The following is an 18,431-nucleotide window of genomic DNA, read 5'->3' on the forward strand; positions in this document are numbered from 1 at the left end:
TTGTCTCTCTCTCTCTCTCTCTTTTTTTTCACTCTCTGGTTTCCCTATATTCTTCCTGTAAGAGAAATCATCTGATACTTTTTCTTTTTCCTTCTGACTTATTTTGCAAAGCATAATCTCTTCTAGATCCATCCATGTTGCTGCAAATGGCATGACTTTATCTCTTTGATTGCTAAATAATAATTCATTGTATATATTTACCACATCTTCTCTTTTGGAGCATTTAGGTTGTTTTCAGATATTAACTATTATAAATAGTGTTGCAATAAACATAAGTGAGGATACCTGGATTTTAATACTGACTCCGATATTTCCTCATCTGTAAATATGAGAATAATTTTGCACTGAACTCAACCTCAGGGTTTTGTGCAGATTAGCCCAGCATAGTATCTACCACATTGTAAGTGACTAATAATTGTTGCCTATAATTAACTTTATTATTGGTTTCTTCTGAGTAATTAGTTGAAGAAAATTCACTACATTTAGAAGCAAACCCTAGAAAGGAAGCATAGTGGCCTTAACAATTCAGTGCCTAGCCTTGGTAAACTTAACAGGAGAGTTTCTATCTTGCTTCTTCATTTTGTGTCCTAGTGCTTGAAGTGTGCTTATTTGGTGAACTCTTCCATATAACATGGATAAGAAGAGTAGTTGGTGGTTGAATTTTTTCCCTAAACACATACTTTAAGCCTAAATAAAACTGAAGCAAAATTAAATATTATCTTAAATACATCTAACTAGCTATACATGCTAATTATTAAATATGTATGTGCATTATTAGCTATATTAGCTAATTATTATTAACTATTAATGTTCATTCATGGGACTTTATGTTTCTATAATACATATTAAATATAATAAAAACAGGCTTCCATCAGATACATCACATAATGTATCTGGTGCAAAAGAAAATCTCATTTGTAAAGTGGGCTACAAAAAAGCTTTTAAAAATTAGATTTAAAAAAATTTGGATTTGGCCCTCCCTGGTGGCGCAGCGGGTTAAAGCACTGCACTGAGAAGCTAAAGCCACTTCCGCATGAGTTCAAATCCCGCCTGCCCCGGAGGAGACCACATGGCGAGGCAGACCTCTCCTGACCCGCCCGCTGCTCCCCTCAGCAGTGTACTTCGTCGATCTGCCTGTTCTGCTTCCCGCTCTGTCTCTGGTGAAGCCTCTCACCGCCCCTGAGCCTCTGGCCTGTACCCCAGTTCTGTATGTACAAATAAATAAATCTTAAAAAAAAAAATTTGGATTTCCTATGATTTACTGAGTCATTTCCCACTGGGAAGCTACTGGTCTCAAATACTTGTTTTATTTCAAATTCCAGGGCTGCACTAAGTCATTGTTAAGTAAATTTACTGACACTCTTTAAAATTACTAGCAGCCTTAAACATAAATGTTCACTTATATGTAGAGTTTACAGCTACTTTCAGTGTAATACATCTCTGCTGATAGTAACAAATGTCATTCTAGATTTTAGAGCATCAAATTTAGGGAGAATTTTTCAACTAGTCTGAAAGCACATCACAGAATAGCCAGAGAAAGGCATAAGCACCAGCATTTTGGTAATTCTTTCATGACACTATAAAGAAAACCACTACCCTGTTGTCAGGCAGCCTTCAGCTAACTAGCTGACACTTCACTCTCGAGAGCTATCATCACCTGTACTAGTGCTATAGTGATTATATGTTTCTGCCTAATTCTAGACTTCATTCTCCTAGGAAGCAAAAGTACATGTTTTATTCATCTTCACATCCTAAGTACCTAGCAATATACATCAAAAATACAAATTAATTAGGAAATGCATGAGCTACAATACTATCTCTGTCAAGAGATGGAGCTTCCAATCCTTTGAAGTTTCTGGCTCATTTAGTCTACCACTATGGGGAAAAAATGTGCAGCTTTAAATATTCAATTGAATTAACAGTATTAAATATCTTGGTATAGAGTCAGGAATTTTTTCTACCAAAACCCACAAATATATGGGTTAAAAAGACAGAGGAATTAGCATAATGAAACAAGACAGAAATTAGCTGAATCTTATATCTTTTTGATAAATCAGTATTTTTTATTAAAATTTAAAATTACATTGTAAGCATAGAATTTAAAAGTTTAAATAGTCCTACAAGGTTTGCAATAAAATTACTAATCCTTTGTTCATAATTAATCCTTGTTCAGAATTAAATATTCTTCAGATTTTGTATAGAATTTATCAAATAGTTTGAAATGCCATGGATTTATACTGCTCTTTCTTAATCCAACTTTAGAATTATCCATGGGTTCTTATTATGGCAAATGAAGATGTCTGCATTTGAGCACTTCCATTTTCCTTCATCTAGCTTGCCAAGACCTCATAAGTTTTCGTTAAAATTTGTCTATACTATTGTAACTTTTAAATACTGCTCAATGTTGATCCATTTGGTATATTTCAATCACATTTCCTTTCTTCTATTATTTTTGTATTGGGATAGTTTTTAAATTATATAGACTTTTTTCTGTTCCTTTGAGCAACTATATAAAATACTTTCCAATAGCATTCTCCACATGGTAAAAATTGCCAGATATCTATGATGTTTCTTTTCCTCCTCTGGAATACTCAAGTACATCTTTGTGGCTGATCTAGGAGTGTATTGCCATGTTTCCTTTTATGTATTTTATGTTTTCAGGTCTTGTATATACAAGTCTTTCATGCATCAGTCAACTGATGCATTAAAACTCAATTTTTTTATAATAACTAATAGCTAAAATTTTGAGGCTTTACCCCTCCTAGAAAGATGGATTTATTATTTACAGGTTTGATGATTATATTAATCTATAATTGTCTCTTTTCAGTTTCAACTACCTTCTCTTCCTAGGAGATAGAAGGATATAGAATGTTTATAACACTGCAGAACAAGGAAACTCTGTTCACAATAAATCCAACAGAAAAATCACCCTTATAGTGAAAGTAAGCATGATATGTCCTGTCAAAATAAGAAGACCTCATAAGTATACTGGGAAAAAGACAGGAACATTTTTTAGTAATATTTCATAATATAATTAGGGAAAATAAATGGAAAAAATGAGCTATGCAAAAACAAGCAGTTACTCTGTGTTAAGAGTACTTACCATTTTATAGAGGTCTGAGACACTAATCTGATCTGAATCCACTACTTCAAAGTCCTTTCGAGGCACCAGGTCCAGCCCCAAATGCCTGGTAAAAAGAAAGTCCACACTCAGCATGCCATGCGCTCAGATGTTCACTTCTCTCTATGTGTCTGGGAGCACATACCTGCCATAACCATGTGGACAGAGGTCAGCCATTGCCCCAGCGGGGACATGACTGTACCCAAAGACATCTAATTGTGCTCACCTTTAAATAAATGAGGGTAGAAGTTTTAGGGCTATGACAATTCCAGCCATCAAACAGTAGGAAAGTTTCTATTTAGTATCCAGTTTTAAACAGATTATTTGAATTCATCAGGAATGGTTATTCTACAAATCATTTATGAGTCATGTTTATTTTTCTATTTCTCCCCATTCTGTAAGTACACTTAAGGCTCAGTCATGCAATACTTTCATTAGGATGAAAAAATTATTCAAGGTCCCCGTAGATATATAATTTAAAGTCAAATATATAAAAATCACCTCTGAAAGCTCAAAGTAGCATGCTCAAAGAAATACGTGTTTGGTTGAGTTCTATCACCTTTTTAATTTAATTAATACTAAATGAGGCTATAATAAAGACTTTATCACATATTAGCCTATATTTTAAGAAATTTTAGATAAAAGTCTCGCCAAGAGGCTCTCCCTGGTGGCAGCGGGTTAAAGCACAGCACTAAGAAGCTAAAGCCACTTCAGCATGAGATTGATCCCTGCCCTGGAGGTGACCCACATGGTGTGGCAGACCTCTCTTGACCAGCCTGCTGCTCCCCGCAGCAGGGTATTTTGTCCATCTGCCTGTTCTGCTCCCCACTCTGTCTCTCACCGCCCTGGCACCTCTGGCCTCTACCCCAGTTCTGTATGCATAAATAAATAAATCTTAAAAAAAAAGTCTCGTCAAGGATTATATCAATGAACAAAAAGTATATTTGTAAGATATGGTAAAACTTGGACAGGAAGGAATAAGTAATGGTGATTAAGGCTGATCAGGAGCCTTTATGAGGCAATGAAAATAACTTTGGAAACAGAACTCATGGTTTCAAATATGGTATATAATTTATATTTAATAACTGCTAGTTCCTTTCTCACTTTCTATTGATAGAACAATAGCTGTTGAGCTGGAGTCCAATAGAGCTGGGGGGTGGTGGAGTTCTGAAACTGCATATAAGAGTATGTGCAATGTGTTTATGTATGATTTTTTTTTCCAAGAAAGGGTCTATAAAGATCAGGGTTTCAGAGCTAGTCTGTGATCACCCTAATACAAAACAAGGGTTATAAATTATTGCATCTGGTAAAAGTATTCCATCGATAATGGAAATTTTTTTTTTCAACTATACTATGAACTACTTTTGAACATGCTATAAAGAACTAATTCTGTAGGTTCTCTTTGCAGCAGGTAAAATTCCCACTCATTTAACATAAAGCCATATGTACATTCAAAATGCAGGTTTAGGGCCCTCCCTGGTGGCACAAGGGTTTATTAAAGCACAGCACTACGAAGCTAAGCTAAGAAGCTAGCAGCACCACTTCAGCACAAATTCCATCCACAGCCAGGAAGGTGACCCATATGGTGCAGCAGACCACTCCTGCCTAGCCCACTGCTTCCTCAGCAGTGTACTTTGTTAATCTGCCCCCACTCTGTCTTTGTTCTGCTCCCCACTCTGTCTCTGGTGAATCCTCTCACCACCCCTGCACCTCTGACCTGTACCCCAGTTCTGTATAAATATTTAAATAAAAAAAGAAATTAAACAAAATGCAGATTTGTTTTATTTAATTTGTAACTTATACCCAAGTTAGAGGAAAGGTAAGGTATGTGAGGTTAAAGAAATTACAATATTGCTAATATAAAAATGGAAAATCAAACCTATATAAAAAAGGCAGAAGCAAAGTAATCACATATACTAACATGATTACTGTGTTTGAGAATTAAAACTTAAATGTGTACTATCCAGCATGAAGAAAAAAAAAGGAACATATTTTTCTATTAAAGAAAAGACTCAGGGTTTTCTACTATCTATCATTGTAACTTGTATTATCCTTTAATAGAAAAAAAAGTTTTTAAAGAGAAAATGCTGTTGGTACTAAATGCTAAAAAAAAAAAAGTTAAAACCATTACAGCTTTGCATTATGAGAAAATCAGTATTACACTGTTGATTTTAACTATTTAGTTTTTCAATTTAATGGTAATACCACTGAGTCAAATCTGACTATTTAAGTGAATGTACATACATTTATAAGAGACTTTAGGATCCTGTATACCATATATAAAAGAAATGCTCTATTCAAGCACCTCTTAATAACTATTCTTAATTTCTCTGAAGTTATTGCAGGCGTCTGGCTTCTAACACTATAGATGTAAAGACAGTAGTGTCAAGAAGAGCAGGATAGCTAAAGAACATTCTTGCTACGAATTTTTCATAAAATGCAATTTACATTAAAGATGATTTTATGCACATGACCTCAACTTAAAATGTTTCTACATTAGTATTTGTATTAGGGAAGTGGAATTATAAATTGAAAAATTTTCCAAATTTTCTGTAGTCATGATATTGAAACTTTTTAAAACATAAAAATGAAGAGACAAAATCTCACACATATTTTTTAACTAGTGGATGTCACAAAATATATGACATAGTCTAAGTATTGCAATTAAGTAACAAAAAAGGATAGTGTAAACAATCCAATCAAAATCAATGTTTTCACAGCCAGAGACATTCTATCGGGGAAGGGGAGAGCAGGGGATTAAAATAAGGGCGGGAAGAGCACAGGGAACTACGGTGATGGTGCTTGGGTGAACTGGTGGCAGGAATTCCATGGGGACTACACCTGAGAAAAGAAAGCAAACACTGTAAGTAAATAAATAAATAAAACAAAGTCTATGTTTTCAATACACTAGCTTAAGAAAAAATACAGGTAGATTTAAGTCAACCGAGCTGGATCTGAGTATATGTGCTCGTGATATTAAGCCCTACACAGTGATAGGTCTTTCTGGAGGTTGGCATTTATGCAAACTCTACCTTAGCACCATGACAACCTCAGCTTGGTTGTCCATTCAACTATCCATTCGCTCACCCCACAGATTATGCTCTAATAATCTATCATTTACCAAACTAGTAGTGCTAGAAACAGGGAACACAACAGTTTGAGTCAAACAAATGTTCACACTCATACTAATCCTTCCCTGAAAACAAAGTGTGTTCCTGCTCCTGAAAGTCTGAGTATCATTTAGTTTTTCAATTTCATTAATTTAAGAAATAATGGGATGATTGACAGGTGATCTGATAAAACAGAAAACTGAGTTCCTTTTACTATGGTCAACTTCAACAGAGAAAGAATGTCTTTCAAAACTGGATTTTAAGGACTATCCTCACAGAAAGGAAGCAGAGGTGCTGCCTCCTAATGAGAAGCAAAACATGTTCACTATAAATTTCACTCTGGAAAAAAGGTTCCTGGCTCTTTTCGCTATGAAGAATATTCCTTAATATAAGAAAACTGAATAGTAAGTGTAGAAAATGGTTTACTCAGTCTTTTCAGTGCAAAGGGAGGCAGAGCAACAGAGTAAGGAACATGCGTTTTGACATGAGATTGCCTGATTTTTATATAAGCTCTTCCACCAAGACACACTGTCTTATATCCTATCATAAACTACTGTAAGGATTAATTCATGTAAAGCACTCAGCATACTGCCTGACATGTTAACTGCTGCTGCTGTTATAATTATTATCATTATGTGTTATATCATTAGCTAAAATATGGCTTAAAGTACTAGGATTTCAATAAAAGATTTCAGAGTCTGAAAAAAACTTCTAAAAAGGCAGACAGAAGCAGAAGGCATATAGCTACACATATTTACATAAGCATACAATTTAGAGCGGATTTTTCAAAACTGGTCTTAATAATTACTTAATATTTCATAGAGAGTCTCTTCTCACTGCCTGATACTGATCATTTCCTCTTTCATATTAATAGTTCAATACATATTTATTAGCATCTACTCTGTGCTGGCTCATGTTGAACTTGGAGACACAGCAGTGAATAAAAGACATATTCTTGGTCCTATATTCTTTCAGATATACCTATCGGGGTCCTGAATCTCTGTTAAATTCTTGTGAATTTTGTATTTCTTTTGAATGTTCTACATTCTATCCTTTTCTTCTGGGATTCTTTATCTGAACCAAGGAATACAGAAAATAATTTGAAGTTAAGTAACTATATTCAGTGGGTATTTTAAGGCATCAGAACTTTGCTCTCACCCACCCAGCAATGACTGAGAAAGGCTGAAAATGCTAAGACCATCTTTTCATTAGAAGTTCTTTTTTTTTTAATACTTTCAGCAAAAGACAGCATAGAGGCAATAACCATACCAATGAAAGGATAGTATATTTATATTTCATTTTAAGAAGATATAGTTAATAGCTACCCTTTACTAAACATTTATATGGGATAGGTATTTTTTAAAGATTTATTTATGCATACAGAACTGGGGTACAGGACAGAGGTGCAAGGGCAGTGAAAGGATTCACCAGAGGCAGAGTAGGAAGCAGAACAGGCAGATTGACAAAATACACTATAGAGGGGAGCAGCAAGGAGACAGGAGAGGTCTTCCATACCATGCAGATCACCTCGGGGGCCCAAGATCGAACTCGCACTGAAGCTGCCGGGGCTAGCATGCTGTGCCCCACCAGGGAGGGCTGGAATCAGTATTTTAACTGTACCATTTTTAAGCACGTTGGTAAGCAGATTACATTAGATACATTTTATAATGAACATTAAACCAACATTAACTTTCAAAAAAACAGAGTTGATTCTGTCTCATTCTAGGTTTGGACCCTGAACCAAGGGTACTTCTACTAAACTACTAACAGTCATGAAAGTTAAGCACAAAGAGCTAGAAGTGATTACACTCAATTACTCACAGTAGTTTGAGGGATGATACTGTGTCCAATCCAAAGGGAAATAAATACTGATTGGTAAATGAGTGACCAAGTGTAAGAACAAACCCGTTTTATTAGATACATTCACAAAGTCTACTAAATGCAAACACTGTGTTAAGTGCAGGGCATGACGATAATCAGCAAAACAGATACACAAAGAGTACATGTGTAAGTCATTTGAACATGATAACTTGATAGTTTATGGTGCATACACACTTTAAACATAGTTACCCCAGACTTCTTACATATGGCAAGATATTAGTGGGAACAACATTCTGTGCCAGAAGAATAAGAAGTCATTGGAAACTTCTAATTTCAGATGTCCTAAAGCTAGAAAATATCACCATATGCTTCAAGGGAAAGAACTGAGCCATAAACCTTTCTGAGTCCTAGCTAAAAGTTTACTCAGAACTCATGGCAGCAATCTCTACATACTGCAACCCAAACTACTCGTGTTGCTGACTCTAAAAGAAGCTATGTAAGAGAGAAGATATCCACAGAGAGATACATAAATTAAGCATGAAAAGAGGGACATGGTGGGTTAGGGTATAGGAAAATCTGACAGACAAGATAGAAAGAGGAGAGTTGGGGGTGGAATATGGTAAAATGAGGAAATGAAAGAAAAAACTAGAAATTATCTATTGGTGAGTTCTCTTATCACTGATACTTCACAATGAAAATAAGCAGTCCTCTAATTTGTTAATTCAAATCTGTACTTTCTACTTAAAAATACAAATATTCTATAAATTGATTCAAATAAAATATTTCTTGCTTAGACATTTTTCTAATGCAAAGATCAATGAGGTTGTGTTGGGTTAATGCAATTTTACTTAACTATTCTTTATTACTGTAGTGATGAGATTAGGAGCTAAGAAGAAACTTTCATTGACATCTTAATAGAAGATGTTGAAAACATTAAACCGACACATTAACATTATATTGCTAGACAAATTATTTTAAAATTTGCTTGTAGAGGGTGCAATAAATCGAATTTGAAAAGGAGACTTGAGCAGAAAGAATTTGAAAACAATATTGTTTTATGCCCCTCTTATATTAGTTCCTAAAAATAGAAGAACATAATATAAGTGCTGGTTTTTACCAGATAAGACTTTAATAATGTTTACTTATAGAAAGATCCCACACAAGTATGAATAGGCCAGTAAGTATAGCCATATAAATTTAATGTCTGAATTTTGAAAATTTTGGTCAAATAACAATTCCTTATCTTAGGATATAAAAGATACTGTTGTATAGATATGGAATACACTCATTTAACAAAAGAATACAGTACCAATTTTTCTATCCTTGAAAACATCCTATTAATGTTAAGTCAGACATATATCTTGAGACATAAATGTTGACACTAGGGAAATAAAACAGGCAAAATAACCTATGACTAGAAATACTAGCAATAATTTGCCAAGTTTTAAAAACACACTTGAATCAAGCGAAAATATGGTAAGGTCCCAAAAAGCAGCTTTGTGATCTATTCAGGATACAAACACATCTACCATTCAATGCAACTTTAGAAAAAGTGCTTTTGAACCTTGTTTCCCCGTTAAGGAAAATGAAGTTTTTGTCATGGAAGAACGTTAACAGCATTTCATTATAATTGTGCCTATAAGTTAGACCATGTGCTTGCCTCAGTGATATAGGTAGATGTACTCAATAAATTAGGTAGTTGTTACAGTTACTAGTACACACACATATGGTTATCAAAGTTCATCTGATGCATAATGAAGTCTTCTTTACACAACTGAGTGACTTCATTTTTGCAGACTACTACCTATTTTTTCAAAGTTGAAAGAAAAAATTTAAAGAATTTAACTGAGAAGCAAGGAATAATCCTACCAGTTTTAGAGGGCAGCTTGCTTTTCCTATAATAAAGGTAGACTTACAAAGTCCTTGTTTAAGTTTTTAAATGACTATGTTTTCTACTGGGAGGAAAGGAAAATTGAAAAGAAGAAAAAGGAATGAAAGAAGTAGAGGGAAAAAATACAGTAAGTGGGGTAAGGAGAGGGAGAAAGAAAAGAAATTGGGGAGGGGAAGAGCTTTTATTTGTTTATTAAAACAAATGTATAAGTTCCTCCCTCCCCCTTTCCACCACATACACACAGGTCCACACACACTTTACTAAGAAAAAAGAATATGCAATTTATTGACTAGTATTTATGGTCTTAACCTTTTCAAATATAATTTGTACTTGCTTACAAGTTAACAACTTTTAGTCTTAAGATTTCAAGACAGGCTCATAGCACTGAAAGCAGTTTTAAACTTTGGCGCTCTAGTGGAAGTTTTTATCTCTGAAGAAGCTGAAATGTTCCAGAAAAAAACTTGATGAAATCACTGAATTAATGGGGGAACTCCAGGAAACCCAGAACAGAGTCTGAACAGCAGACCTCTGCCAACATGATCTGCCTCTTGGGTCCCTTGTATAGAGAAATGCATCTTATTGAACAAGTGACCAATAATATTAAAGAACCCATACAACAGTAACTCCAGGGGATATCATATGCATGCACTGAGTTTGGAAAGCAAAGCAGTGGGATTTCCTTTCCTGCCTCCATTGTAGAAATCAACCTTGTAGATTTAAGATTTTGAATAACCCTGACTGATGTGAGCGAATACAGACCAGATGGTATATGAGTCTAAATTGATATTTGATTACTATTATGGATACACATATATATTTTTTCATTTTTAACTTGGAAATGCTTTTCAGAAAATATAAAGTATTTGCAAATTGCATTTTAATTAAACCTTGGAAGAATTAATTTTAATGTAGAGATTGGACTTCTATTAGATAATAAAGCTAAACTTGAGACAATGCAAAAAGTCTTTCGATTTGAATGTACAATAAAATTGGTATGTTTTCCAAGTTTTATTATAAAGAGATAGTGACATTTCTAAAATACTTCTCTGCTTCCTTTACTGATATGTATAGGTGCAGTTAAACTTCAATATAATGATCTACACAACAATTAGTGTCCATCAATTCAAGTGTAACAATTTGCTTGGCTCATTAGTTATGCTATGTTTGCAATTATTGGTATTACTGACTTTTTAAATAAATGCAGTAATATTTTTTAATTATTATTACAAAAGTTTATTTTTACATCATTTTGTACATTTTTTTTTCCATCTCGATTGTAATCCCCGTGGGTTTCCCATCACCAAATCACCCGTGTGCCACCACCATAGTCCCGTGCATTTCCCTCCCTCCCCCCCAACCCCGTTTTTAATCCCATTCCCCACTCCACCCCACAAAATGTCTCTGGTATATGGTTGTTCATTATTTTTGTTATTTTCTCGCCTGGTCCATTATACTCCTGCTATGAGTGAAACCATCCAGTATTTTTCTTTCTCTTTCTGGCTTATCGCACTAAGCATGATCTTTTCCAGCTCCATCCAAGTTGCTGCAAAAGACATGTGTTTCTCTTTTTTGGTTGCTGAGTAATATTCCATTGTATGTATGTACCACATCTTTTTTATCCAGTCATCTACTTTTGGGCATTTGGGCTGCTTCCATGTTTTTCCAATTGTAAATAAAGCAGCAATAAACATGGGGGTACAAGTATCTTTTTCAATCAGTGTTTTTGTGTCTTTTGGGTAGATACCTAGGAGTGGGATTGCTGGGTCATAGGGAAGCTCCATGTTTAGCAGTTTGAGGAATCTCCAAACAGTTTTCCATAGTGGTTGTACTAGTTTAAATGCAGTAATATTTTACAACACAGTACAGTTAACTAAAATCTCTAGTTAGATTTAGAGAACACTGTGACCTATGGTATGCTTGAATCCATGTTTACACCATACAAGGAGTCTATGAGGTGGGTCAAACAATCTAAAGAAAGTAACTTAATGAAACAGAGACAGGATGTAATCATTTCAAAAGTTACAGATAGTCAAATTGGGGTTGTATTTTTTCTTTTCTTTTGTTGAACAGTACCACTCTGGCTTGGATCTATGTTAAGAATTTATGTTTCCTCTTTCCTGATTTACTCTTCTACTTCTGCAAGGAATAGTCTTTAGTCCCTTCTCAAGGCAAGAACCATGCATGGTAACTTCTGCAATTTTGAATACTTTAAAGTAGCTTTATTTACCTTACACTTGATAGGTAGTTTCTGACTGTTTATAAAACTCTAGTTGCAAATAACTTCACAACAGAATTTTTCAGACATTGCTTCATTGTATTCTAGAATCCAGTGTTACTGATGAAATTTTGAGACTGATGTGATTCCTAGTCTTTTGCAAGAAGACCTGTTTTGTTTTTGTTTTTGCCTAAAATTTTTTAGGACTGCTTCATCTCTGGAATTTGAAATTTATCTTAACATGCCTTGCTTTGGGTTCTCCCCACAGCAGGCTCTATTAGTCCTCCAATTCTTGTTCTTGGCTCATGGAAATTCTGTCCAAGTAATTCCAATTACTGGAGAATTTCCTATTTATAAAACCATTCTTTTTCTGGCAATTTTAACGTCTGCTGTTGGACTTTCTGGATTGAATCTGTATTCCTCAGCCATTATCTACTTCTTTGTTTTATTTTTCTGGACAAAAGTATTTTCCTATTTTCTTCCTGAATGTTTTATTTTTTGGAAATCACATTCTCCCTTTTCCATAGTATTTTATTTTATACAATGGATCTTTGTGATTTGCTTTGTAGTTATTCAGAAACTTCCTCTTAAATTCTTTATTCATCTCTAATTCTCTCTAGGGCCAGATTACTTCCTCTGGAGCAAAGGCTCTCTTTTCTGTAGAAGGTATTTGAAGAAATAAATGGTCTTGTAAATGTTTATCTGAAGGGAAAACCTGCTAGGCTTTCTGTCCATGGCAATGGATTATTTCTTTTACATACTTTTAAAAATATTTATATTCAGTACATCATCCTTCATTTTTGTACAGTATATGGTTTAGCCTTTTACTCTTTTATATACTTTTAAGTAATCTCCCCTTTTAAAGTTTCAAGGCACATTTCTATCTTCCATAATTCTGGGAGCTGCAGGGTAAACCAGCTCCTCTATCAGTTTAAGTTTTCTCTGCATATACTGGGCTTCTTCTGTTCCTCATCTTCCTTGTACGTTCCATTTTCTAATAATAGAGTCATGTATTTCATATGTTTCTAGGTTGTCTCCCATTCTATTTTTCATTATTTTCTGTTAATTATAAGACATTTCAACATCTTCAGAAGGAAAGGAGTTAAAAATAATAAAATTTACTTAATGTAAATGTAAATCTTAAGAAGGAAGTAAACTTAAAAAAGGTATCAATTCAAAGTTCAAAAGACTTGATTTTAGGAAAATCTGGGAATTTTATCAATTATTACATCTGGAAGAAATACAATCTGAATATTATTTACTTTAGCTTCCCATCTTAGAGTCTTAGAAGTTCACTTGTATGGGAGAGTAAGTAATCATGCCCTCTGCATAACTGTGGCACTGTCTCTGAGTGTTAACATACTTAAGAATATTCTGGCCTTTTAGTGTTGAACTTAATGTAGTACTTACTGAATTTTAACAGGTGTGGACAATTCCCACGTGTATTACATACATATTCAGATTCACTGTATGGCTATAGGTTGTAAAATTGTAAAGGAAACTGAGTTCACATTGAAAAAGGTTAATAAAAAATTGAAATCAAGGCACTAAAAGTTCAAGCAAAAGTGCATTCTGGTTCTACGGTCTAAATATGATCTGAAAGAGACTTCAGAGAATAATGTAGTACAATTATTTAATTTCCAGAAGTGAAAATGGAAGCTGAGTTTCTCTGAGTAGAAGCAGGGTATTCTTTTCTAAACTAAAAAAAACTACTACTCACTGTAAAAAACAATCAAATTTAGTAGAGAATATAATGTCTTTAATCACTAAAGAAAAGCTTTGATCACATACAAACTCCATCAGGACATATATGAAAGGAAGAAACGTCCAAATCACATTCGTACTTACTCATTCCCCCAGTCCAGGCGCACGGTGATGTGCCGCTTAACCTCCCGCACCTGATCCTGAGTTAGGTGACCAGATAGTAGCTGTCTTCGAAGGTCTATAAGTTCATTCATCACATGGCGTAGCTTGTAGAAAAGATCTACTTTGTGTTTCTGAAAGGGCATTTTGGGTATTGGGTGAAGTGAAAAAAGAGAAATAGTTAAACTATGTAAATGTTTATTTCTCTAAAACTCTTAAAAAAGGTATTCAAAGGAAAGCTTAATAATCAAAGTTCTTAGTTACTACTGCCTAAAAATCCATGTATAGTGACATATAACAAGATTTATAATTAAATTGGATCATGCAAAATACCATTTATCTCTACTTATTCCTGGACTATTCACTTTATAGTAAGTCAAAGTTAGAAAATGTTGCCAGAACAGAAAGTCCTGATAACACAGGGTGCTAGAGCTATTTCTCTGACAGAAGTTACTATGTACAAAACCAACAAAGGTTTCCACAATCCAGCAACAGCTCTGGTTTCTTCTGGAGAGATAATCAAGATGAGAGAGGGAAAGACTCATTTGCCCTATTTAGAAGGAACTAAGGTTTCAATATAAAGCCAGAGTCTCTAGAGTGACATTCACTCCAGGCCTCATCTAGTTCTAATTAGCTTTTGTAAACTTTATGCATCCCTGATGTCAGAGATTTGCACTCTTTTCAGTTTAATAAAGTGTCACCTTCATAAGAACTAAGTGGAACCAGCTTAACAAACTAAATTATGAACATCACAGTGGTTTTAACCTTACAAATTAAAAAAAAAAATTTTTTTTGCCATGGCAGATGCTTACACACAATGATACTTAAGAATATAAATTAAAAACAGAAGTCCTAGTTATTCATAAGTGAAATCTTGATTCTGGAATTTCTAGGTTGTTGTTTGTTACAAAAAGGATAATTTTATATCACAACTAAAAGTTCTGCATAGTGGTAGTATAAATCTCTACCTGGGATTTCTCCTAAAAAGAACCTTGACAAAAAGTGGCTACAAGCAAAATTAATTATACAGCAAATTACAAATCAGTAGACTCAGATAATGTTTTAGGTAGCAGTGACTTATTTTTAAGATTTATTTCACAGATAGAACTGGGGTACAGACCAGAGGTGAAGGGGTGGTGAGAGGATTCACCAGAGACAGAGTAGGGAGCAGAACAGTCAGAGTGACAAAGTACACTGCTGAGGGGAGCAGAGGGAGGGTCAGGAGAGGTCTGCCATGTGGGTCGGCTCCCTGCCTGAGGATCGAACTCACGCTGAAGCAGCTGCCGTGAGCTTCATGGTGCTGTGCTTTAACTAATTGGGAGGGCCCAGTAACAGTGATCTCATTAAAATGTTCAGAACATCATACTACTTAGATGTAGCTAATGGAAATTAGATTATTAAAGGTCCCTCTTAAAGAGGAATAACTTTTAACTAGAATAACTTAGGAACCAAACATTCTAAATACGTCATTTCAAGTGTGTGGCTATACGAAGAAAAGTGCCTTGGTAGCACACAATGCTGACAAAAGGGCGGATTTCACAAATTCTCAACAGTTTATAAAGCAACAAAGTCTAGGCAAACTGCAACATCTAGAGAAATGAGATCTTGAAAACAAACGAGATAATCTGCCACATTTTGTTTTCCATAAAACAGGGCCACCTAAATTTGAAGATTATTCTCCCATCAAACTACAGACAATGATATACTGCATACATACACCACATGTACTCCTCACTCAATTGACACAGAACACCTGCTGAGTGCTAACATTTCACTATGATCAAAAGTACCTGCTGTCATGGTGCTTTCATTCCAGAGTACATAGAAAGGCCATAGAAAAGCAGATTAAATGATGGTGATAATGAGTTCTAGGAAGAAAAACTAGGAGTAGGGATAGTGGGTAGTCAAGGGTAAGTTGCCTGGAATGTGGAAAAGGTACTGCTTCAGGTAGAGTTGTCAAGAAAAGGCTTTTCTGGGGGAGCTAAACTTTGAGCAGAAACCAAATGAAATAAATATTTAGAAAAAATGAAGTTTTCATCATTCATCTATTTTTAATTGAGATAACATGGTTAACACAGTTGTTTATGTTTTACAAGTATAGGGTTTCTCTACCCTCAGGTTTTAGTACCACACAGCACCCACTGCCAAGATACCCATAGTCCATCACCATAGTCCCCTGGGCTCTCTCCCCACTTTGCTCTTGCCCTTCATCCTATACTCCTTCTTAGAGATACTCAGTCCTATAGTCAGCTTTCTAGGGTTAGTTCTTAATTTGGTTTTATTTGACCTTTGATTTATCTGTATTCCATGTATAAAGACACCACCTGGTATCTTTCTCCAGCTCCATCCATGCTGCAGCAAATGGCTAGAGTTAACCATTTTTGAAAGCAAAACAGGACTCCACCAGTATATGTACCTTATCCACTCATCTATATTTGAGTACTTAGGTTGTTTCCATTGTTTGGTTATTGTAAATAGTGCTGCAATGAACATGGGAGTACATGTTTCCATTCAAATTATTTCTTTTGTATTCTTCATATAGATACCTAGGAATGGAAATGCTGGGTCATATAGCATGTCCATTTTTAATCTTTTGAAAAACCTCTATACAGTTTTTCATAGGCTGGATCAGTCTACATTCCCATCAACAGTGTAAGAAGGTCCCTTATACTCCATGTCTTTGCTATCTTTTTGAGATACACCTTTCTTACAGGTGCGAGATTTTATCTCATTATGGTTTTGATTTGCATTTCCCTGACAATAAGTGATGGTGAACATTTTTTTCACATTCTTGTTGCCATCTGTATGTCTTCTTTATAAAAATACCTATTTAGCTCTTCTGCCCATTTTTTGATTGAGAAACTTGTTTTATTTCTGCTGAGTCCTTTGTAGATCTTGAATATCAGCCCCTGATGAGATATATGGAATGCAAATATTTTTTCCCGTTTATTAGGGTGTCTTTTTGTTTTGGTTTGTTATGGTTTCTTTCTCTGCACAGAAACCTTTTATCTGATGTAGACCCAATTGTTTATATTTTCCTTGCTGATGGGGACTAGCCCACAAAGACATCTCGAGGCCAGTGATGTAGAGTGTTTTGCCTATAGATCCTTCTATGCATTTTATTGTTAGAGGTTTGAGACTTGAGAAGACATAAAATAGTTTTTAGGAAGAGGTAACACAAATCAAGCAGGGAAAGGTAACTCAAATGTCAAGATGAAAAACCAGCCTTACAGCTTTACCTATTCAAAGTATAGTTGTGTTTACATTTTTAAGCCAAGTACAATGAGGTATATTGATACTCAGTGTGTGCTGATGCATGATTTATGCATATTTATATGTACACACCTACCTATAATCTCTGTGGGCACATACAATCACATCATATACATATAATATCTATGCAAGAATATAGTACTAATGTCTTTTGAAGCATTATACAATAATCTATTTTTAATGGAATTTCTAATAGATAGTATTTTCCAAAGATGAATACAGTATTTCCCATTCCAAGTGCTTTCTATGGTATTTCTCCAATATGAGGTAGAATCTATTTTTTCATACTCTTGAATCTGGGTAGGTTCTAAGAATACTCTGACCAATCAAAGATGATAGCAGTCAACTGGCTAATTCTAGGTGCAGACCTTAACTCATCTGGCAACTTCTGCTTCTTGCTTCTGGGGATACATTCGTTGAGGACTTTCCCTCTCTGAATCCAGTGGTGATGCTAGGAAAAGCCCAAGCTACATAGAAAGGCCACAAGGAGGCACTCCAGTAAGCAGTCCCAGCTGGCATTTTAGATGCCAATCCTAGCTCAGCCCACTTTTCAGAGAACTACAGTTCCTACCAATATCTGACTACAACAAAAACAAATGTATTTCCATAAATACTAAGCTTTCAGTGAAGAGAAATTTACTGGAAGTTAAACTCTGCATCCAAGTTTCAATTTACGGGATCTCTCCTAGGTCTCTAACTTTGCTCTGACTTTTGGAAATCTTTTATTTATATAAGTAGGTAGCTTATTTTTTCATTTCAAGAATTAAGAATTTATGTTTATTCAAAATTCTCCAGTATTGTATTTTTTATTGCTGTTAGTAGTCAAACCTCCTACCATGAAGTAACCTCTACTCTTATTCAAAATGTTTATATTATACCAAAGCTCTAAGATTCATCCAGAATTATATAAAAATATCTAAGTCACAAAATTTGCAACCCCAGTGACTGTTAACTCAAAAATATCTGTAAACACAGCAATTGAAACTTTCATTTTAGCTTGCTGAATGACAGAGTTATTAGAAAAAACCTGAAATTGAGTTCAAAAGAGAAAATTTCTGTGTAATAAAATAATATCTAAATCCAAACTATTTCACTTTGATCTTAATCTTAAAGTACATATTTGTAAGAACTAAAAAT

At 34.7% G+C, this 18,431-nt stretch overlaps 1 protein-coding gene across 5 annotated transcripts in view; it reads right to left on the reverse strand.

The window, feature by feature from the left end:
• Nucleotides 1-18,431, reverse strand: part of DOCK3 (dedicator of cytokinesis 3) — a 175,814-nt gene that overhangs the window by 131,886 nt on the left and 25,497 nt on the right. For all 5 annotated transcript variants that reach the window (XM_012720304.1, XM_012720302.1, XM_012720303.1 and 2 more), the window contains exons 2-3: nucleotides 14,007-14,155; nucleotides 3,104-3,188 (exon numbers count right to left, since the gene is read on the reverse strand). In XM_012720304.1, coding sequence (XP_012575758.1) covers nucleotides 3,104-3,188; nucleotides 14,007-14,116 — 195 coding nt within the window. In that variant the 5' untranslated portion in view covers nucleotides 14,117-14,155. The remainder of the gene's footprint in view (nucleotides 1-3,103; nucleotides 3,189-14,006; nucleotides 14,156-18,431) is intronic.

Source organism: Condylura cristata, unplaced genomic scaffold (genome assembly GCF_000260355.1).
Source record: "Condylura cristata isolate star-nosed mole 26May11 unplaced genomic scaffold, ConCri1.0 scaffold00004, whole genome shotgun sequence".
NCBI classification, from domain to species: domain Eukaryota; kingdom Metazoa; phylum Chordata; class Mammalia; order Eulipotyphla; family Talpidae; genus Condylura; species Condylura cristata.